General features: G+C 46.5%; 1 protein-coding gene across 1 annotated transcript in view; it reads right to left on the bottom strand.

The window, feature by feature from the left end:
- The window catches only part of LOC147690254 (60 kDa lysophospholipase-like), a 363,203-nt gene that overhangs the window by 42,861 nt on the left and 296,813 nt on the right, over nucleotides 1-23,529 (bottom strand). Inside the window, exon 14 of the mRNA XM_086937891.1 lies at nucleotides 6,906-7,005. Coding sequence (XP_086794017.1) covers nucleotides 6,906-7,005 — 100 coding nt within the window. The remainder of the gene's footprint in view (nucleotides 1-6,905; nucleotides 7,006-23,529) is intronic.

The following is a 23,529-nucleotide window of genomic DNA, read 5'->3' as shown; positions in this document are numbered from 1 at the left end:
GGGACCCTAGAGTAAAGAGGTTATGCAGGCACCGAAATGCCGAGTTTACCTAGCCACGAGGGCTGCGGCTGCACAAGTCTTACAGGCGTCGGGGTCTTCGCTGACGAGCCAGGAGCCGGAAGAAAAGAAGTTGCTGGCCGGCGACCAGTGATGAATAGTTCGTAGAGATCCAAGCCTGGATCAGAGATCGTTGACACCTGAAAGCAGAGGGGACCAAGTTCGTACTACTAGCCAGTAGTCAGAGGGTACCAGGAGGGCACCGGTTGGCCGTCACCTCGACTAGGTGAGTGGGCGACGCTAGGCTCTGCAGTCTCACGGACCAGGAGGCGTTGTCGGCGACCAGGGTGGAGGTGCGAGCTGTCCCACGAAGGATGATGCTGTCGGCGTCGCTGGGCAACAAGCCTTGGCAGATTTCAGGACCACGTGGTGGGCCTAAAAATGGCGTCTTGAGTGGACCAGGAGGGTCCGGGGTGCTTCTGTCAAAAGATGGAAGCAAAGGCCAGTCTGGAGCAACCAGACCAGCAGCGTTGGTTGTCGGATGTCGTCACAGAAGGGCACAAGCCAGCGGCTAGTGACCGGACAACGTGCTGAGCAGCGAGCAGAAGGGCCCCACGCAGATCGTGGAGATGCTGGGAGACTGCACTTCGGTGCTGGAGCGGCTCAGGGTCGGGGCTTCTCGGACCCCAGAGCACTCACCAGAGAATCACTTCGATGGTCGTGCTGATTAAGAATGCGTGCAGGTTTTGATGATGGCCGGTCCCTCGAGGTCTTGTCGCACCCACAGATCACAGCTGAGCTGATGACGTGGGTAGAGGTCAGAGGTGCCAGGGAAGCCGGTTCTCGTCGAGCTGGGCCGTCGGATTCCTGAGGAAGGACTTACAGCAAACCGCAGAGTTCTTAGATGGTGCCCGCTGATGCAGGGTGACTACTCCTTAGTCACAAGGGAGAAATCTTGAGAAGAGTCTCGAATGTCCTTTCGTAGAAAGTAGTTCTTGATTCAAAGATGATCTAATTTGGAAGGGTCCCCACTCCGGCCTTTATCCTAAAGAAAGGGGTGGGTACATGACTAGGTCCTGCCCTAAGGGTGGGACCAGGAAGGGGGGTAGTTACACCCCTCTCCCCTGCCGGACTTTCCCCAGGCCAGGGCTGGCGCCCCTGGAACTGGTTCTGACCGGCAGATGCGTAGTGAGCACCGGGGTGCCACTCCGCAGTCACCTTCTCGCAAAAGCCCTACCTACCCAGAATACACAAACCCTGTCTGGGACGGTGCGAACACCGCCCTCGACAGGAAACCCTTTGTCCAAGCGCTCCTCGCTGGAAGGACTCCCAGCAGCAGGGGGTCAGACTCGTGTCTGTGGTGGCAGCATCCATTTTGTGGAGCTGAGGCTTTAGTTAACTTTAACCGGGGTTCACAGTTACGTACATGTCGTGTCCCTCTAGAAGGGCGGAATGCTAACCTCGCCGCCAGAATTGGTGAAGGGGCAGCATCCCGATTCGTATGACACCTTACTCGACATGTCTTGATAACGCGATACCGAAGTTACCGATATGGTACGCGTTATCATGGAACAGCCATTGGGTCTTGATTCCGCAAGCTGCAACCGGGCTCGGCTCGGGCCAGAACACAGTTCACAGGAGCCCAAGCACTCTGCCTTCAGGATTGTCAAGGCCTGCCATAGGAGTGACTGATAGGAACTCGGGTGTCCATTGTATGGTTAGATATAGAGCTACTATACCTAAAGCAAAGGGTGATTACACGACTTCGCCCCAGCTGTCATGCAGCCAGTTGTGTCAAATTTAGGAGGCCAGCCAGGGGTGGCATAATACATGCTGCAGCCCCTGGCGGCCCTGGGTACACCTATGCCCTGAGTTACAGGGTCTGATAAGGTGGCCCAGTACCAATTGGCAAATGCACCTAGGGTACACATCGTAATTTAGAAAGAGAACAGCCAGGCTGTGGGTCTGATTGGCAGGCCCACAGCCAGAGAAAGTCGTAAACCAGTGAAACAAAAGCAAAAAATCTGGGTGATCATAGGATTGCAGACCCTACTCTCCTACACTGTCCTTAGCTGGCTGAATGTCAAATCGGTCTTGAGTCCAAATGATGACACCAAGTCAGCTTAAGTTGATATTACTGCTTTGGGTACACAATCTAAGGAAGCTATGTCTGTCAGACCTGTCAATACAGTTTGATACAGTCAATTATCCTATTCTGATGTAAAGACTTAAGCAAAGTTTTGTCGCCTGATGCAAGACTTAACCTTCCACTAATGGCAACAAAGTGAAGGGGTTATGTAAATGTGTGTCCATTCCCACAATCACCATAGTCCTGTGACAATACAAGTTTCATTATCACCTGTAAAAGACCCTACGTTAGGATTGTGGGAGTCGACTGGATCATCAACTATTGATAAACCCCCAGATCTCTACAGAAGTGAAAATTACTTGTTTAATTTAAAGCTGGAAAACATTATGGTCACTCTTTGGAATTGTCAAATAGATTGTGCTCATAAAAGCCCAGACTATGCTAATGCAGGGTGTACTGCAGAACTGTTGCAGATTTAATGATTGCAAAAAACATAAAAGCATGCTTTGCTTCAGCCTTAACAAAAGCCTTTATGTCACCACTTTCTGGCTACCGAAGAAATAGCAGGCTGAATTGAAATACAGTATCACGAGAGAGAAGATACTAGAATCAGATGAGGCTGATCTAGCTGAAATTCTTTAAAGTCCACATCATGGATCCATATAGGCTTCTCAGGGTGCTTAATTGTGGAATTATCAATCTCTCCTATTCGAGGACTAGACACCATCTTAGATTTAGGAAAGTGGTGAAGAACTAGGTGTTTAAGAGAGCGTATGACTTGGTGCCATTACATTGGAGGCTTCCGCAGCTGCTTCTAGCTGTCTTCTGGCACAGTTACAAGTATAGCAACAATATATTATTCTACACAATTGAAGTTATACTCCATTTTAAGAGCTGCGGGCAAACATAAGAGACTAAATTATGGTCACAGTTTTGCGGAATGGAATCCGCCAACCCTCTTTCCATTGTGTAAGGAGGTGCTTGTTGAATATTATGAATCCAATGGTGTGCATACTGCGAGATTATTGATTACAGTTAAGATGGCACATAGCAGCTCAACATGGGGCATATTTGGGGTGCTTGTTAAACTCATCTAAGATGAAGATTGTCCAGCTCAACAAGAGGGCAATATTTAATTTGGACTTTGCATTAATAACTGCTTTTAATTTTGACCAATTATAAAAGAAACAAATAATCAATTGAAAAGGTGTTAGGAGCTACCACTCCCATTCACATGACCTATTCATTTTATTAAAATACCAACTCTACAGTCATACATGTATCTCATTCAATCTAATTTGCACTCGGCCTCTTTACATTTCTTTAAATTAAATTGTTGCATGCACTGATAATGCAGTTTATTTGGAAGGCAAAGTAGACCAGTGAGACTGTAAAATGGCTGCAGCTGTTTCCCCAGGGACAGGGATGAGCCATAAATGAAATGGCATTACTGGGCATTCTTTGGCAGAAGGATCATGCAGACCATGAACTCATCAACCCAGTCCTCTGTTTTGTGGTCGTCACAGGAAGAACCACCATCCAGGGGCAGAAAACTCAAAACTTTAGATACTATTTAGAAGGTTTGGCTAGACAAACTCAAGAAGTTTTAATTTCCTCTAGGAAATTACCATAAACCACTTCTGGTTAATTCGATTTTCTCAATTACCTACATTGCACCTCTCTCACACTAGTACATTTTAACAGGAAAAATCCATGTGCCCTGCTTTATATTAGGTGTGGAGAGACTGAGGCACTATTCCACAATGTGCCATGGCTGTGTACGATGCTACAACATTGAGGTGAGGTAGTAGCCAAGGAGAGAAAGATGACTGGGGGACGCTTGGAAAGTTTTGTGCAGCTGTGTCTTCTAGGGATGGTCCAGAAATCCAAAAATAAGAAAACCCAATATAAGTTTGCACTTCTGGCCAAATTAAGCCGGGATTCAAAGGTGCAAACAAAGACCCATCGGGGTACCTCACTGGGAATAGGATGTGTTGGAATGAGCTCTAGCAGAGGATGTATATAATGCAAGATTATTACTTGCCTAAATCAGAATCTGAAAAATAATAATATTAAAATAAAAATCTTATTTCACCTGATGGCATGGACAAGAACATAAGTTATTTGCAGCAACAGCATGTCATTTATATTTTTCCCATAGGACATTCGAGTTTAATTGTATTCTTACATTGGAGGAACTCATCTTTCTATGTTCCTTGATCACAGATGCGAAAGGATTCCTAACTTTGGACCCGCTTGTTGGCCCATTTCCCAGAAGGGATTAATGTTTGCCTCCAAACAGAAGTATATTTTTTGCCACTAGGGATACTGGTGACTATTATGGTGATATACAAGAAAGTGGTCAGGATTGTAGTGTTGTGAGCTGACAAAGGCTGCAGAGTTTGGTGAACCCATTCAGTAGGAAGGATCTTGCGCACCTGCATTAACAAAGACCTCCAAATCCTCATCTATAGTGTTATTCGATCATCTGCACATCACAGTGCTAGAATGAACAAATGCCAACTACAAGGAACAAGTCAATCCTCACTATGTAGACAAAAAAAAACTTTGTAGGCGTAATACACTTGCCAGGAGGATATGGTAATACTTGGGAAAAACTTCAGCTGCAGGCAATGGCTAGACCTCAACACTGGACATTTTTTGAATGGATTCAAGATTTTTATGTCCTAAGGGACTAAACAAATCAGAGTCAGCAAGTGGATGTGACGCAGAGAAGTTAGTTTCAAGTGCAGGATATAGAATGGTACCTCAAGAGGATTCATAGGTGGGAGTTTTGTTCGGCACCTGACTGCACAGCAGCATTAAGAATTGAGTTTTAGAAACAAGATTAGAAGAAAACGCACTCTGGGAATGGAGGTAGGTTCTCAGAACTGCAGGTCAGGGGTCAACAAATGTAAGCAACCAGGGGTCATGCCAGATGTGGAGTTCTTGTGCGGGATCACAGTGGGGTTAAAAGAAACAAGTAAACAGGAATGTGGGAAATAATGGGTTTACTGGCTCCCTACTTCCCTGAATTCACAATAAAATTCTAAACTCCAAGGACTCATGGCTTTGAAAATGACGCTGCAAGTGAATAAACCTTTCCTCAGAGTTCCTGCAGAACACACGTTTTCCGCATTGGGTAGTGCCTGTAATATTCCCCCTTTAGGGATTTGCTCCAGTCAAACTGTATTCTTCAAAGTCTGATAAGCACAAATGGGATTTAGGACAGAGAGTACTGTATGAACAAAAAAAAAAACGCAATGAAGGAGTTGCCTCATTTTATAGTTCCAGTGGTGTAATTGTGCAGGCTCGCGCATGCATCATAATGCATGCCAGTTGTGGGGCCGCACTTTTTTTAAAAAAAACATTTGATTTGGATCGGGAAATATAGAAAATATTGCAAATAAATTATCGGAAAAGCTTTACTTATAAAGTTATAAAGTTACTTATAAAGTGGAAAGGCTGGCAGCAATTTTTCACCTGGCCCTCAAAAAGAAAAAAAGGAGAAGCACACGAGAAAGGGAGCAACAAGGAGGGCAGTGGAAATTTAAAGCAGGGAAAGAACAAAATAGGTAGAAAGGAGAGGCACGCGTTTAGGAGCACGTTGACCATGGGGGGGAGCACACAGGCAAGGGAGAACATCCCAGAGTGCAGGGAACGACAAGTAGATGACTAAGAGAGCAACATGGAGCATGCGAGGGAGAAGGTACCTGAGGGAAACAGCAGGAAAACATGTGCACTCTTATGGCGTAATTAAGCAAAAAGAAAAAAATTACATTCCCTAAAAGTGAGCAGAGGAAGGACACAAGTAAAAAAGATATGCTCGGGGGTTCAGAGAAACAAGATGCACAAGGCAAGCTGTCAAATAAGGACAAGAAAGAGGGTGACAATAAACCAAACATATTATAAGCAATTTTGTGCAGGCTTTAAGCCTCAACCTAAAAGTTCATTATCAACCAGAGTTCTAATTTCAGACTAGTTCTGTATGGTACAGTGAGTAATGTCAAATTGTAAAAGCTCCATATATAAACAAAAAATCGAGAAGTGGCAGGAGCCTTTAGTAAAACATCTGAGTTAATTTAAAATGTGAGCAGAAAACCTGGAAGATCCTAGGCTCTTTTGTGAAATTGCTTTGTTTTACAGAACTGCAACCGTTGAATCCATTGAAAGGTTGGAAGCCAACTACTGTTTGATATTTTCACTGTTAAAAAAGAACTATATTTAACTGAAGAAGAGTAGAAAACGCAACAAGAAAGGCGAAAACAAGTGGGGAAAAAATATACACTCAAGAAGATTTTGCCTTCAAATCTTATATTCCTTAGGGCAATCTGTAGGTGAAGTGCCATGGTTGACATCTCAGAAGCTATAGAGAAAGTTGGATGTTTTCAGCAGTTGCACAATACCAGCAGCATCAAACGGATACATGGCCAATCGTGGAACTCAAATTGTTTGGGACAAGTGTATTTTTGATATCAACCTTGAAGAAAAGAATCAAGGTCATCACACCAAGACTCATGCTCAAAATATTCTTAAAGGCCTAAAAAACAACTAAATAACTAAGTTGAAAGGACTAATGCCAGTGTAAATTGTAGGGTAACTGCACTTGAAAAGCAGTACATGGATTTCCCACTTGGACTGAGAGTCTGGCCATTAAATATCTAGAAGAGAACTGACAAATGTTTAAGCCCTATATTACAGACATCTAAGGAGTCTAATAACAAATAAAAAAAGATGTTTCCCCTAAATCAGCCCCTTCTTTACATTCATGAACAAATCAAAAATGATGTATGCAGTATGTGTCATTCGCCAAACTTACCACTTGAAAAGGAGTTTTGCCATCATAACCAACTTGGTTCATGTCAGCGCCCGCTAGCCACCAAGCTGTCAAGCCCTCAACTCCACCACTAGCAGCCAAACTGTAAGACAGAAAGAACGTCTGTTAGAGACAAAATCAAGGCATTCACAAAACAAAACTCACCCTCCAACAGCGGCAAACAAGCAATTTCCCAATTAAAAACAAATTCTGTGTGCTATGTCAAGGTCACATGTATGAACTCTTTTGGAATGGCTGAGCCTTCTTACCAGGCTCAATAAGCACCATTCAGTAGAATACTATAGCTACATATTCAAGAATCAAGGTTCAATAGTTTGTAGTGTAAACGGTTTAAATGGGGAAATTTTATATGGAATAAAGTGTCTGTCTGCTGTACATTATAAGCAAACTGCAAATTACAGAGGAGTTCTATGACCACATGGGACCCAGGCAGAGTTACATTTTAAGATCATGAAACTCGAAGTGAGCTTGCAGGGATATTATTTATGCATAGACTTTCCACAAATTTGGGATGCACTGCAGAACTACCTTTTTGGGTCAACTCCTATGGGGGAAGATAAGAAAACACCAGGTCCATAGTCAAATGAACAACTTACTTATCTTCGTTAACACTCTTTCTGGTGGATACTATAGCTAATCGATGATTTCACATCATGTAAAGAATGCAACACCCTGCACAGTGCCAGATTGGATCTGGCGATTTTTCTCTCTATTGCTTCCGTGTACATGTAGGAGGCATGGTGCGGCTCTGAGTCCGTTTCAATCCACCCCTTGAGTCAGATATATGAACCATGCCTAAAAGTGGACATCAGCTTCATGACACTGCCTGCACCACTAGACGTAAAGTTTATTCACTGATCAGATGTAAAGGTTCAGACCCCTAAACAGGGATCTTTAGAGATTGTTAAAACAGTCCATTTCACAGAACGGGAGGAGAGAGGGGGTGAGGAATCTGTGATTACATAGAGTATCCACAAGAAAGAGCATTTATTTATAGAGTTTTATATAGCGCGAACGTGACCCACGAGGGTATCAGAGCCATTTACAATAAATCAATAAAAATGGATGAGGTGGTATACACGCAAACAAATTTACCAATTTGTAAAAATAGAAATATAAAGTATATACATAGCAAACAGAGGACCACGATTAGATTCTGCAGAACGTTGTACATTAGACAGTTACTGAACGTTAAGAAATTGTGCTATCAGACATACATATTATGCATTTGAACGATTAAAAGTAGATATATAAAAAGTATAGATGATCAAGCGGATCCACAGCTGGCTAAGCATTAAGCTGCATACAGTTATAGAGCAACAAGGGCTGTGATGAAGTCTTACACTCAGAGACATCCAACACTTAAAACTTAGGACATTAATTTGTTCATTAGTAGTTTTTTTACTTCCTTTTTAAAATCAGTAAAGGAAGTGGTTCCACGCACTAGTGGAGGTAAAGAGTTCCAAATCTGTGGTGCAATCCCTGAGAAAGCTCTACAGCATGTTCTCTTTTTCTGGAAGGATTGGGGTTTCAGAAGGAAAGTGCTCGCACTTCGTAGTTGTCTACAACTTCCAGACTTTTCCAGCTTTAGCACCAAGTAACTGGGTGTATTGTTGTGAACTGCTTTGTGCGTCATGCACGCCACTTTAAGGTGTATTCTTGCCTCATAGGGCAACCAATTCAGTGCTTTCAAGGTTGGTGAGATGTGACTGTTTCTTTTGGTTCCTGATACCAGTCTAGCCGCAGCATTCAGGGCTGCTCTCAGCGGTGCAAGCCTGTATTTAGGGAGACCACAGAGGGTGGTGCTTCCGTAGTCTAATCTTGGCAGTTCTAGGGCTTGTACTGCAATTTTTAGATCCGCCTGAGGGAGGAAGGGTTTGAGTTTCCTTAATATACTCATCTTGTGATTAGCTCCCTTGGTGGCAATAGAGATGTGCAACTGCATATTCAAATGTTTGTCCTTGGAGATACCTAGGGATTTTGCGGAGTCTATGATGAGGGGGACACAGTCAAAGGAGGTTAGGTGTTTTAACCTGAGGTCTATCTTTGGAGTGTGGTTTGGAGGTGAGATGAGAATGAATTCCGTTTTTCTGGTGTTCAACATCATGTGGTTGTTAGTGAGCCAGCTTTGCATGTTCAGAAGCGTAGTGTTAAGAGCGATGAAGTCATCTGGCGAGGTGATTTTCAGGTACAACTGGGTGTCATCCGCGTACAGGTGATATAGAATGTTTGCTGATTTCAATGCATTCGCCAGAGGCTCCATTGAGAAATTGAAAAGAATGGGTGAGAGGGCAGATCCCTGGGGCACACCAAGTGTGACCATGGATGGTTTCGAGAGTGAATTCTTCATCTTAATTCTTTGAGATCTGTTATTCAGGAAGGAGGAGAACCATTGCAGCACAGTGCCCAAGAGGCCCATCTTTCTTTCCAATTGGGACAGGAGGTTGTCGTGCTAGACTGTATCGAAGGCGGAGGACAGATCAAGAAATATCAAAAGGCATGATTCATTTCGGTCAAGCATAATTAGTATATCATCCATAATGTGTGTGAGTGCAGATTCTATGCTGTGTCCTCTTCGGCAGCCTGATTGGTGACTAAGAGGTTGAAGTTCAATGTGATTGCATAATTGTATTTGAACACATTTCTCCAATAATTTAGCCAAGGTGGGGATGTTGGATATAGGACGGTAGTTGTTAGGATCAGATGGAGGTGTCAGCTTTCTTTAGTATAGGAGTGACCTGTCCTATTTTAAGACAGTCCGGAATGACACCTTGACTCAGGGAGGCGTTTACAATTTTAGACCATAATGGTAGTATAGAGTTTAAAATCTTGAACAGGGCAGGAGGCAAGGGGTCCGAGAAATGATTGGAGGGGTTGATTGCTTGGAGAATGTCGTCGATAGTTTGTTGAGAGATTGGCGAGAAGGTTGACAAAGCAGTACATCCCAAGGTGGTGGGGTCTGGAATGTCTCAAATCAAAAAATCTTGTTGTCTGAATGGCCAAATTGCCGTTCCTGCCAGACTTGACTATATAAAGTAACGCCCATGTTGCAGCCTGTTAGACCTGGTACCATTGGTGTGAGTCTCCCTTCCATTTTTCACTGATTGCCTCCTCTGTTTTTGATATGTATTGCTGGTTTAGATGCTTTGGGCATTGTGCCACTGCTATTCAGTGCCACAGTGCAAGTGCTCCTTATGATAAATTGATGTATTGATTAGTGACTCCATGATTGGGTTATTTGATTTACTTTTCAGACCCTAGTACAGTGCACTATGAGTGCCCAAGGCAGGTCAATCAAATGCTGCTGGTGGACTTGCAACACTGATTGTGCCACCCCCAGCAGCAGCTTGTAAAGTGTGTCTCAGTCCTGCCATTGCAGAGCCTGTGTGCAGTCTGACTGCCATGTCGACTTGACAAGTGCACCCACTTGCCAGTCCCTAAACCTTCCCTTTTCTACATATCAGACTCCCCTAAGGTAGGCCCTAGAGCAGGGTGCATTGTATGTACAAGGTAGGTCATGCCCCGATAGGTGTGGCATGAAGTACAGCCTTTTTCGTTTTTCACTATTGCAAGGCTACCTGTCTCCATAGGCCAGAATAGGCAGTTTGGTTATAACCTCTTATAATCCTAACTGACCCGGGGAACATGGTGGAATTCGAATTTAGTATGCCTGAACTCAAAATGATAAAATACATCTTTTAGTAAAGTTGGTTTTAACATTCTGTGGTAGAAAATCCCACTTTTGGAAAGTAGGTATTTTCTTACCTAACCATCCAGCCTGCTTCTGCTAGCTTGTGTATTGCATGTCTGGTTTGTGATTGACAGGGGCTGGGGAGGCTCCAGGAGACAGGGTGAGTCAGCACAGGGCTGAAGAGGCCTAGCTACATGTAGACTGGTGGGTGGAGAAGCACCTGGACCTGAATAGGACTGTGCCTGCCTTCCACAATGCTGGCTCCAACTCCTGGGGTGTGTCTGAGGACACTGGCCCACCCTGCCAAAGGAAAGGAGTTGTCCTGTAAACAAAGTGCTAGACTACACAGAACTGGTTTGGACTAGGTACAGGACCCTCTGCCTTCAGAGGACAAATGATTTTGCAGTATAAATATGGGGACCCAGACCTGAAGACTTTAGATCACTTCTGGAACAACAAAACAAACCTTTGTCAAGGAAAAGTACCAAGGAAGCTGCAGGAGTTTGGACTGCCCATCTGCCAGTTTGCTGTTTGCTGGGTTGGCCTGCAGTGGTGTCTTCATTGCCAAGGAAAGGAGAAGGAACTTTTAAGGAACTTTCATCATCTTGCAGAATATTTCTCTGAGGGCTTGAATTTGTGCTTGCCTGCTGCTGAAGTCTCAGGGCTACAAGACTTCAACACCAGCTCCCCTCTGAATTTCCTTGCTGGGAATGCTGTCTGCAGAAGCCTGCGTGTCGCTGGGAGCTGGAAGCGTGACTCAACGAGCAGCAGCGTGTTGCCGTCGTATCGCCGTAGAAGTGTGTCGCCGCCGCAGAGGCCGCCGCCGCATCACCAGATAAGCGTGTCTTCGTCGCAGCTGTTTACCGTCCCATCACCGGAGAAGTATGTCGCCACCACAAGGGTCGCGGTCACATCACCGGAGAAGCGCGTCGCAGGGCCCGTCTCGGCTGCAAAGTTACTGAGCTCGCCGCACGGCTGTCGGGCGTGCATGCATCGTCTTCACGTTGTCACATCTCATCAAGGGCGCCATCTTACCGCATCAGATTATCGCATCGGGGCGCCATCTTGCCGCATCGAAACCGGTATGCAGTACGAGAATCAACACATCACCTCCTCTCCGCTAAGGAACAGACGCATCACCTACTCTACCCAAGCACGGAGGCGCGACGTAGCGCCTCCCCGAAGCAAGGAACCGACGCATCACCCTCCCTGCAGACCTTTTGTTTGTTTTGAGTTACGCATCAAAGGTACTGTTGTGAGAAACGTGTTGCATTTATCATCCACTTGAACTAAGTTACTTCTACCATCTTTAAGTCTATTTTGAGTACAGTATTGTGGATTTTTGTCGTTTGTGGTCTTATGTTAAGTCTATATAAAGAATACTTATTTTATAAAACCTGTGTGGTGTCCATCTGTAGTATTTTCACTGTATTACTGTATGTGTTAACAAATGCTTAACACACTGCTTCTGAGATAAGCCTGTCTTCTCATGCCAAGCTACCAAGGGGGTGAGCAGGGATTATCCAGGAGTGTAATCCCCTTTCCCTGACTAGAAGCAGGAGTCCCTATTTGGTCAAAGGTGCAAACCATTGCCAATTAGATAACCCCAGTTCTAACACAGCCTGACATATGTCTGGAACAGGCTCTCCATGTACCACCACAGCGGTAGTGACCTAGGCTCTGGTCAAAAGAGCCCTGAGGGTGGCTTCTTGGCCAAATCACCAACAAAACCCACGAGGAGTGGATCATCCACTCAAAAGCCTTTAGTAAAATCAATGCAAAAGCTCAAATCTCTTTAGGGTCGAATTGGTGGTGTCACAACTTTCAGAACAAGCATGTGCAATGCAATAGGTCTCCCAGTATTAAGTTTGAGCTTTTGGCATTGCTAAATATTGCAACACTAATTGCAACAAAAGTCAATAAATTGTAGGTCAAAAAAAAGTGTATTTCTTTTCGTAGCAATGGTGGCATGCTGCACTTTAGATGAATATGTTTAAAAGTAAAGTGTGCCATACTGCGATTACTGCAATAGTTAATTGTGGATGCGTTAACAATTGATGTGTGCAGTGATGGCTAGAGGTGTGTGTGCCTGTGGAAATTGTGCACTGATGTCTGATGGTGTGTGCCTGGTGGAAGCATGCACTGGTGAAAAAAAAAAAAAGGATTAGTGCACATCGCTAATAAACTCATTGGCATGGCACACACCCAACATGCTAGAACATAAATAAACAATACGTCCCCGCCTAAAAAGAAAAGAAATCATTGTTAGTCAAATTGCACCTGTCAATTCTACAGAAGATGTAATGTGTGCGCTTGGGGAATGGAATTCATGGGCTAGGTATTGCATAGAGTACACACACTCCAGAAGTTCACGTTAGAGAGGCACAAACCAATGGAAAAAGCAATAAACTCACTCCCCTTTCGAGGTCAGGCACCACTATATTAGAACACTACCGTACGAATAAAACCAAATAAAATACACCCTATGCTAGTTTTCTTTAATCAAATAAAAAGGTACCAAAACCTGGAGGGTGCGTATAAAGACCGGTGCAAATTATGAGCCACAGATGCATTAAATCTGCCAATACAAAAAAACAAAGTTTCTAATAAATGCAAAGAAATGTGTCATCGGATGTCAATATATACACTTAAACTTTCAGGTGTAGCACTTCGGAGGGCCTACATACGTTTTCAAAATTCGACTTTCAACTACCTGCTTTGCCCCACTAAGTATCTGTTCTCAGTGGACAATCAAAAAAGTGGACATTGCAACTGAAAGTTCATTTTAAATGTGCACATTCCCATGCCAACCACAAAACGCCTGTTCAAGATCAAAGGATAGCACCCCAGGGAGTGGACAGCAGTCTACTATGTAAAAACTAGCAATACTCGGTGCTAACCACCGCTCCGCTGCTGTATTTAGAACTACAAAGTGATGTCAGCAATATGGCGTCTGTAGTCTTTGTACAGAAGCAAGTGCGGCATGTGTATCTAGGAAAATTCAAAAGGGGAAACAACCTGAGCCCAAAAACTCTTTGTCAATGAAAACCGCACCTCCGCAAACAAGTGTAGGGATTTAAGGACCCTCAGGACTCATCAAACTATCGTCCTATATCCCTGTTGCCGTTCCTATCCAAGATATTGGAGGCTCACGTCTCCAACTGCCTTTCCAACTTTGTGGAAACCACTGGATTTCTGGAGCCAAATCAAGCTGGGTTCCGTCCAGGCCATTCGACCGAGACGGTAACCCTGGCAGTCCAGAATACACTTCGGTGCAACGCGGACAGGGATGTCCACCAGGCACTGGTGCTTCTTGACCTGTCTGCTGCATTCGACACGGTCGACCACACTATTTTGGTCGGCCGTGTCGAGCAGGCAGGCCTCAGAGGTACTGCCCTGAGCTGGGTGGAATCATTCTTGTCCGACCGGACTCAAGCAGTGAGACTGGGCACCTTCACAGCCCCTAGAATTAAGAACGATTGCGGTGTCCCTCAAGGCTCATCCCTGTCTCCCCTTTTATTTAATTTGTACCTGCGTCCCCTTTTGTACTCCTTGAGGAAATTCAAAGTGCGGATCTTTAATTACGCAGATGATCTGCAATTGGTTTTCCCCCTGGGGTCGCCGGATGCTGTCACTGAGTTTAGGGAGGTCATGGCTCATATCCAGAGATGGATGGGCCTTAACCACCTAAAACTTAACCCAGGCAAGACTGAATTGATCTTGCCTGGGAAGAGCGAACTCAGCTGCGGACCTCAATTCTGGCCTCCGGAGATGGGAAATCCCCCCTCCAAATCCCGCACGGTTAAGAGCCTTGGAGTCACCTTCAGTGAAGACCTCTCCTTGAAAAGCCAGGTAGGGTCAGTTGTCTCCGCATGCTTCTTTCAGCTGCGCAAGATTAGAAAGATTGCCCATTTCCTAACCCATTCTGCCCTGATACAGGTGACCATCGCCCTTGTGCTGTCTAGGCTGGACTACTCAAATAGTTTATATTTGGGCCTTCCAGCCGGGCAGCTCAAGAGGCTGCAGTTGGTTCAAAATCAGGCGGCCAGGCTGATCTGCGGGCTTCCTAAATGGCAGTCCATCAGGCCAGGCCTGGCAGACCTGCATTGGCTGCCGGTAGCCCAGAGGGTGGCTTTTAAAACCGGCTGCATTATCTTTAGGGCATTACAAAGCAAAGGCCCCAAATTCATCATCAACCTGCTTGCCAGATACACCCCCTCCCGCAACCTCCGTTCTGGTCACAAAAACTTGCTCACAGTGCCGGTTGTTAGGAAACAACGTCAGGGCGGCAGCTCCTTTCATTTTCTTGCTGCATCCCTCTGGAACTCCTTGCCAGCTTCTTTAAGGTCGCACGAGGATATTTTAGCCTTCAGACTAGCCTTTAAGACCTGGCTTTTTAGAGAAGCCTATCCTTAGATGTTCTAGGTGGTCCTCCTGTTGTTGTGTTATGCTCTGAAAACTTCCTACAGCGCCATGAAGCCTACGGGCGTACGTGCGCTTTATAAGCTAAATTTAACATAACATAACATAACATAAAATCCGAAGGCTCCCCAGATGCACCGCAATGCCCTGACGTGTGATGAACTACAAAATGACGTCAAAGCGTAGACGTTTGTAGTTCGCACTCCGGAAGCCCGAGCACGCGCCCACGGATGGCCAGAGAAGCAGTGCTGGTGACGCGGGGCTCCCATGCCCGAGGGAGAGCCCCGCGGAGTCTGCAGAAGTCAACAAAGCCGGTAAGTGGGGCTTGGGGGTAGGGGGGAGGGAGGGTGCGCTTGTGTGTGTGCGTGTGTGTGCAGCGGCGGCGACGGGGGGGCTCTGTATGTGTGTGTGCGTTTGTGTGTGTAGGTGCGTTTGTGTGTGTGTGTTTCTGCGCATGCGTGCAGGGGGAGGTGTGGCTGTGTGGCAGCTTCCCAGGAGAGGAGACAGGAGCAGACCACAGCGAGCGCGTTCTCGTGCACGTGGCCCGCTCAATTCCCTGCGCGCGGCCAGCTCCTGTCCCTTCTCCTGGGAAGCAAGAGTCGCTCACTATAGGTCTCTGGCGAGCCCACGCTTTCGTGCGGTTCAACGCCAGGGGACCTAAAAACCACCACCATAGTCCTCAACACCAGATTGTCCCGGAAACAGGTGGTGTACGGAAGATGAATTGATAGAGCTTGTAGCTCTTTTACACAACGATCTGAGGCTAGCAATATGGGAAAACAGTTTTGAGAGTCAGTGCACGCAAAGGACAGCTGTGCATCAGATCAAATGTGATTACCATATTTGGGTTCACTGTACCATTAGTACGGGGTGTTTTGGGATCATGTGGACCAGACCTTTAAGGTAAAGCATCACAAGTAAATAGTCAATGAGGGTTGGTCCGTGTGAGAAGGTGGCCTGATATGCAGTGCTCACTATTCTAGTGAACACTATGTATCAGTCCAGCAACCCTTATTGATGATTGGTTGTAAGTCAACCTTATAGACCAGCTATCCTAGTAGCGTGGATACGAGCAGTCTAAGGCTAAAGACTCGAGAGGGCGTGTTAAGCCAGCTGTTATACCACACATATACCCCTTGAATACCCAGTGAAAGGACACCACACAAGTGTTATGAAAATAAACAAGTTATTTATTAAGATTCACAACAGCCCTGTACTCTTTATGAGGACAGGGTACTAAGCACAAAACAAAACTCTTACGAAAATACTTAAGTTAGCACAGTATATACAAATGCCCGAGGGGCACGGAAAACCATATACTCTGAAAGTGGAATGCGAAATTACTAGCAGGTAAGTACAGTACTAATAGGCTTTGGAATCGCTAGGTCTTGACTATAGAACCTTCAGATTACTTACAGGAGGCCTAGGGGACTCGGGTGCACAGTGTGCACTCTCACGCGTGATGCGGGACAAAGTCTATGGTAGCTAGTAATGACAAAGTTAGTGTTCTCGGTCGAACCCGACCTGGTAGGAGGAAAACGAAAGTGGATTCTGACCCTTGGATAGTGAGGCTATGCTGGGGCACCGAAATGCCGAAGTTACCTAGCCCAGGGGCTGCAGCTGCATAGGTCTCAAAAGACGTCGGGAATCCTCGTAGATGGACCAGGAGCCTGGAAGAAAGAAGTTGCTGGCAGGCGACCAGTGAAGAAAGTTCGATGGATCCAAGCCTGGATCGAGGGAAGATGACACCTGAAAGCAGAGGGGACCAAGTTCGAGACTACTAGCCAGTAGTCAGGTGGCACCAGGAGGGCACCGGATGGTAGTCACCTCGACTAGGTGAGTGGGTGACGCTGTGCTCGCAGATCTCACGGACCAGGAGGCGTTGTCGGCGACCAGGATGGAGGAGCGAGCTGTCCCACGGAGATTGAAGCGGTCGGCGTCGCTGGACCCAGGATTGGGCAACAAAGTCTTGGCAAATTCAAGCCCACGCGGTGGACTCAAAATGGCGTCTGGAGTGGACCAGGAGGGTCCGGGGTGCCTCTCTTGAAGAAGGAAGCAAGGGCCAGTCTGGAGCAACCAGACCAGCAGCAGTGATGTGGTCGGGCGTCGTGCAGAAGGCCACAAGCCAGCCGGCTAGTAGCCACACAGCGCGGTGAGCACGCAAAAGCAGAAGGGCCCCACGCAGATCGTGGAGATGCTGGAGGGCTGATCTTCGGTGCTGGAGCTGCTCAGGGTTGGGGCTTCTCGGACCCCAAAGCACTCACCAGTGGAGCACACGGTGGGCTTGTTACAAAGAAGTCGTGCAGTCTTGGCGATAGTCGGTCCCTCGAGGTCTCGTCGCACTCACAGTTCTCAGCTTTGCTGTAGAGGTGAGTAGAGGTCAGAGGTGCCAGGGAAGCCGGGTCTCGTCGAGCTGGGTCGTAGGATTCGTGAAGAAGGACTTGCAGCAGACCGCAGTGTTCTTAGGATGGTGCCCGCTTGATGCAGGGTGACTACTCCTTAGCCACAAGGGAGAATCTTGAAGAAATCTTGATGTCTTTCGCAGAAAGTCGTGTCTTGATTCCAAAGATGATCTAATTTGAACAGGGGGCCCGCTCCCATCTTTATACTAAAAAAGGGGGCTGACCCGGTGACTAGGTCCTGCCTATGGGTGGGACTAGGAGGGGGGTGGTTACACCCCTCTGCCATGCCGGACTTTCCCCAGGCCAGGGGCTGGTGTGCCCCTGGAACTGGTTCTGACCGGCCTATGCCTAGTGAGCACCGGGGTGCCACTCAGCAGTCACCTTCCTGTAAAGCCCTGCCTACCCAGGATACACAAAACCATGTCTGGGACGGTGCTAGCACCGCCCCTGACAGGAAACCCTTTGTCCAGGCTCCCCTCGCTGGAAGGTCTCCCAGCTGCAGGGGGTCAGACTCGTGTCTGTGGTGGCAGCATCCATTTTGTGGAGCTGAGGCTTCGTTTAACTTTAACCGGGGTTCACAGTTACATACATGTTGTGTCTCTCTAGAAGGGTGGAATGCTAACCCCGTCGCCAGAATTGGCGAGGGGTTAGTATTCCAATTCGTATGACACCTTACTCGACATGTTTTGATAAAGCAATACCAAAGTTAGCATTTAACCGCGAGGATTATAATGCACTTAAGAGTATATGGTATGCGATATCATGGAACAGCTATTAGGACTTGGTTCCGCAAGCTGCAGACAGGCTCAGCTCATGCCAGAGCACCATCTCACACGATTCCAAGCACTCTGCCTTCAGGATTGTTAAGGCCTGCCATAGGAGTGACTGATAGGAATCTGTGTGTCCATTTTAGGGTTAGATATAGGTATACTATATCTACAGCAAAGGGTGATTACACGACTTTGCCCCAGCTGTCATGCAGCCAGTTGTGTCAAATTTAGGAGGCCAGCCAGGGGTGGCATAATACATGCTGCAGCCCCTGGCAGCCCTGGGTACACCTATGCCCTGAGTTACAGGGTCTGATAAGGTGGCCCAGTACCAATTGGTAAATGCACCTAGGGTACATGTTGTAATTTAGAGAGAGAACAGCCAGGCTGTGGGTCTGATTTGCAGGCCCACAGCCAGAGAAAGTCGTAAACCAGTGAAACAAAAGCAAAAAATCTGGGTGATCATATGATTGCAGACCTTACTCTCCTACAGTCCGGTAATAAATAAAAAGGCTGAAAGGGGTGACAAGTATCCTTTAACTGTGCACAAGGCAAGTCCTTGCAGAACCTGCAACAACTTTTCTTGCAATTGGTCTGTGTGGGGGGAATTATACCAGGTCACGCATGTGCGAGTTTCCAGTGTCAACATATTTCATTGATGGACTCCACGTTGCTGGAATGGCATTCGCTACTTCAGGAAGGAGATCAAAGGCAGTCGAGTGTCACTGCTCAATCTCTACACTAAAGTGTAGATTCATTGCCTCTGGGTGCAGGGCCCTACCCTGCTGCAGTGACAGAAGATCCTCCTGAAGAGCCAGCCTGGTCGGAGGAGAGATGCTTATGCCCAGAATTTCTGGTTACCGCACTCTCCTGGCCCAATCTAGAGTCGTTAGAATGACTTGGGCCTAATTATTTCGAGTCTTCAGACCTCACAGCAGAAAAAGCAGCAGCAGTAGGAAGGTATACAGGAGTCCTGTGCTCAACTAGGCAAAAAGTGTCTCGAAGAGATCTTTCTTGGGAATGCCAATGCACTTAGGTTTTGTTTACTGCGCATTCTCTGTGGTGGCGTAGAATTCTAAACCATTGCTGGAAAATGCCCAGTGCCACCTCCGCATGTAGCTGCCATTCATGATCCATTAGGCGTTCACCAACTGAGTAGGTTTTGCCCTAGCATTTAAAGATCTGAGCAAGTGGTTCATGGGGAGACGCCTAAACTGATTGTCGCTGACCAGGGAGCTCACCGGATAATCCCTGCAACGTTCCTGCTGTTGGATTTATTTTTGCCGCCGCTGCACCTCGCGGTACCCGCTGCGCGGGTTCCGCATCGCCCGTTCTGCTGGGCTGCCTTATTGAGGAGAAGGATCTTTGCTGGCGTATTGCGTGTCCCACAGGGCGGGAGAAGAACACTCTCTCAGGGCTGCGAGCGCCAGGTGAGGGACAGGGACTCCATTTCCCAGGAGTCCCTGTGTAGCCATCCCCTGCACCTGGATGCTCTCCCTTGTTGCCCCGCCCCCAACCACCTCATCCCTTTATTAGGAACAGCCGATCCCCGCTACGCGGGACGCGTACAGGACGCCCGGGGCTAAGCCCGGGCAAAGGGCGGGCCCTCTGTGGCCCTCAGAGGCCTGAGGAGCCTGGCCTGGGCCACACCCTTTGTCAGTTGTTTCCCAGCCCTTGGGCCCACGGACCTCCAACACAACTGTAAGTTCGTCCTTTGTTGTTCTTGTTATTACTGGGACCAATATTACAGACTGACTTTTGTGATTGCCTATACGTAACTTCTGCAACCTCGCACTGCCATTTCTTTGGGGCCTGTTATGAACTGTCGAGAGACTAGAAGTATGGCAGCTGCTGGAGCCAAAAAACTGACTGGTACCCCTGATGATTTTATTGTTCGGACTCATGCCCTAATAGACGAAGGGATTATTTTAATGGATAGAAGGGTGTCTCAAGATTTGGCAATGGCCAAGAGATCTTTCTTAGGCCTCATAGCTCAAGCTTGTACCCCACACGCAGCAACAGGCCCAAACACCCTTGCTATTGTACATAATGAGGGGGGTCATGACGATTTCAGCTCTCAAGAAGGTTTGGAGGCAACACCTAATCTTGCTTTGTTAGCAGAGAGTGGCTCATCAAATGAGTTTGAAAACGCTTCTATGGTTCAAATGGGTTTGAAAGAGGGTGCAATTTCTAAACAAAAGACCAAATCTGTTACACGTAAAGGGAAAAAAAGCACAGACCACCCAGAACTTAGATCAAACCACCCTAGACCCGGCGCCTCTAAACATGAACAGCATTCTGGTTGCGCACACTGTTGACACGGATGGAGCTAATCAAACCAATGTGGGCCTACCCCTAAGCTTACCAGATGACACGGTTATAGACAGTAGTTTAGAGGAAATTTTGGATTTAAGTGGGGAAGTAGACAATCATGTTAGAAGCAACGAGGATAGGAACAGCTTAAACATGGTAAATAACAACATCTTTGAAATGCTAAAAATCCTCCTTGAACCCATCGAGGTTAGGTTACGTTGCTTAGAAACCATCTTAAAAAACATTCATAAAGATATAAGTGCTCCCAGTTTTAGTTTGGATAATAAGATACCCCCCGCAAAAAAGGCCACGAATAAGCCTTCCATAGTTGACAAAAACATCTCTATTATCAAAAAAAACGTGCCCAGCAATCCCACTAATACCACCACTTCTTCAAAAACCCCTGACTCAAAACAGACATCGAATCCTGTTAAATCTAAGGTAACCCCCCAGGTCAAGTTTAAAGACCCAACACCCCCGACTCCTAAATTAGATCAGGCCCCAAAAGAAAAGAGAACCACGGAGAAACATCCACCTTCCCCCGGATGCATGCTCCTACGTTGTGATCTTGACCGGGGTCACTGAACTTGTACCAACTGAAACGGAGTCCTACCAAACCCTAAAAAATAAGGTATGTCATTGGCTGTCCAAAAATTACCCACTACCGCCTGGCATGCCCAGCAACATCCTAATGGTGGAGAGAACTCCTTGGGTGGGAGGCAACAGGAAAAACTTACAAGGCGACTGCGTCGTAGTCACCTTCGAGCACCCACAGGTAGTAAATCACATCTGTGCCGGCATACCGCGCTATCAGGCGAGCACGGTCACTGCCAGGCCTCTCTCCTACTTCTATGCTCAGGGGAACCAACCCGATAGAAGATGGAGTTGGTTAAAGGGCCCCCAGGAGCATAATAACAGACAGAAGTTCAATCCCCCATGGGAGGCTCAATCCCGCGGCTGGGAGGAGGGGGGTGAGGACGGGTGGAATGTGGTCAGGAGAAGGGCTAGACCTTTTCAAGGCGGGTTTGCTGCAGGTCCCCAAAATAACCACCCATATCATGATTATCACTATGTGAATGGGCAAGAAAATTACTTTAATGTTCCAACGTTCAATCATTATGACCACCCGTCCTATATGGATTGGGTAGATTGACAAACATCGGGCCCCTCCGCTATACAATTGTTAACTGCCCCACACACCTCTCCACAGAGCAGTCAACCCGCACAAGAATTAAACCCTGAGCTAAGTACTGAGCCAACGTTAACTATAGGACAGGGTATGGAGGGAGGGACAGCTTTGTGTGTGATTGACGGGAATGAAGGAGGCAGGCAGGTGATCGCAATGGCCACATGGAACATTGCGGGCCTCAGGAGTAAAATTGATGACCCTCATTGCAGAGATCTCATAGGCACTATGGACATAATTGCCATGCAGGAAACGTGGGCGACCGAAAATTTGCTCACAGTGGATGGTTACACCACCTTCTTCCTCCCAGCTGTTAACTCAATGAGAGGGCGGGCCAGAGGTGGTCTGGTTACCTTGATATCCGCAAAAATCTCAGGCACCTATAAAGAAATTCCTACTGGCAGCCCCTATTGTCTTGCAGTTTTAATCACACATAGGGGCTTTAATGCTGTATTATTAGTGAACTTCTATAACTCCTTTGACAGAGAACACCCAGTTGACAACCTGCTGAGGTTAAACTCTTTCTTAATTAATTTCCAGGAGTCTATGGAGCCCAATTGTATTGTTATTTTACCGAGAGATTTCAATGTCCATGGTTGCCAGGAAAAATGTCCCCCCAATCTTCTATTTGGCCCTGCAGAAGAAGAGAACATCCATTTTGAACATTCAGAACAGGGAACCTTCTTAGAATCCCGGTTAGCTGAAAACGGTCTAATGTTGCCATTTGGGGGGGAAGAGGGCATTCCAACTTTTACGGGTCATGGCAGTGGGTCCACCATTGATTACATTTTTTTTAGCAGTAGTTATGGCAGCCATATTATTTGTTATACTGTTGTAAGGTCCCATTTTAGTGACCACAATCTTGTTGTATTAAAAATTAAAAATGTATTTGATATTAATGATAGTAGCTTGAGTCTAGTAGACAAATGTGATTTACGACCAACCGACCAGGCCCGCCGAATCAAATGGTGTAAAATAATTCCTGAGGACTTTTTTGGTAACCTGTGTATAAGTAGTCAGGAGGCCTTTGAACTCTGTTTGAATGATCAGGCGGGGGACACTGAGGTGTTAGAGGCGTACAATAGGGTCTGCGCCGACATTGTGTCCCACCTGACACAACAGTGTAAAAGGAAAACCCAAGAAAAGGTAGGCTGGTTTGACAACAAATGTTCTGCTGCCAACCACAAGTTAAAAGTAGCTTTAAAATCCAAACCAGTAGATAGAAAACTCGTGGCTACCCTCAGGAAAGCATACAAGACCACCATTGAGAAAAGACGGCGTGAGATTAGAGAGGATGCTTGGGCTGACCTGACCTCAACTGATGTCCTGAAAAGTAGCGCCAAATTCTGGGCCGTGGTCAACCAACCATTCTTTGCGGACTCATGCAATAGTGAATTGGATTGTGGCATCCAAGAAGACAAATGGCACTTGCACTTTAAATCTGTGTATGAACAGGAAACCCCTGGGGCTGAGGACACGACCAGCTTATACCAACTCCCTTATAGCCTAACGGTGGATGAGGAAGAGGTGGGCTTAGCCATCGAAAAAATGACTAGTAACAAAGCTCCCGGGCCGGATGGGGTTCCCGCCGATCTTTTTAAAGTGGATATTTTATTCTGGTCCAAAATTTTAGCGAGAGTTTTCAACAGCATCTTTAAAACAGGTATCCCAGAATCATGGACCCAATCAGTAATTGTCCTTATCTTTAAAAAAGGAGACAGGGGGGAACCCGGAAACTATCGCCCTATATCCCTAATAGATTCTGCGGTTAAGGTCATAGGGAGAGTGGTTCTCAGCAAACTTACTGAATGGTTAGGGGAGACTA

This window comes from Lissotriton vulgaris, chromosome 9, assembly GCF_964263255.1.
Source record: "Lissotriton vulgaris chromosome 9, aLisVul1.2, whole genome shotgun sequence".
Lineage (NCBI taxonomy): Eukaryota > Metazoa > Chordata > Amphibia > Caudata > Salamandridae > Lissotriton > Lissotriton vulgaris.
The sequence above is the reverse complement of the archived record's forward strand: the minus strand, read 5'-3'. Positions and strand labels throughout refer to the sequence as shown.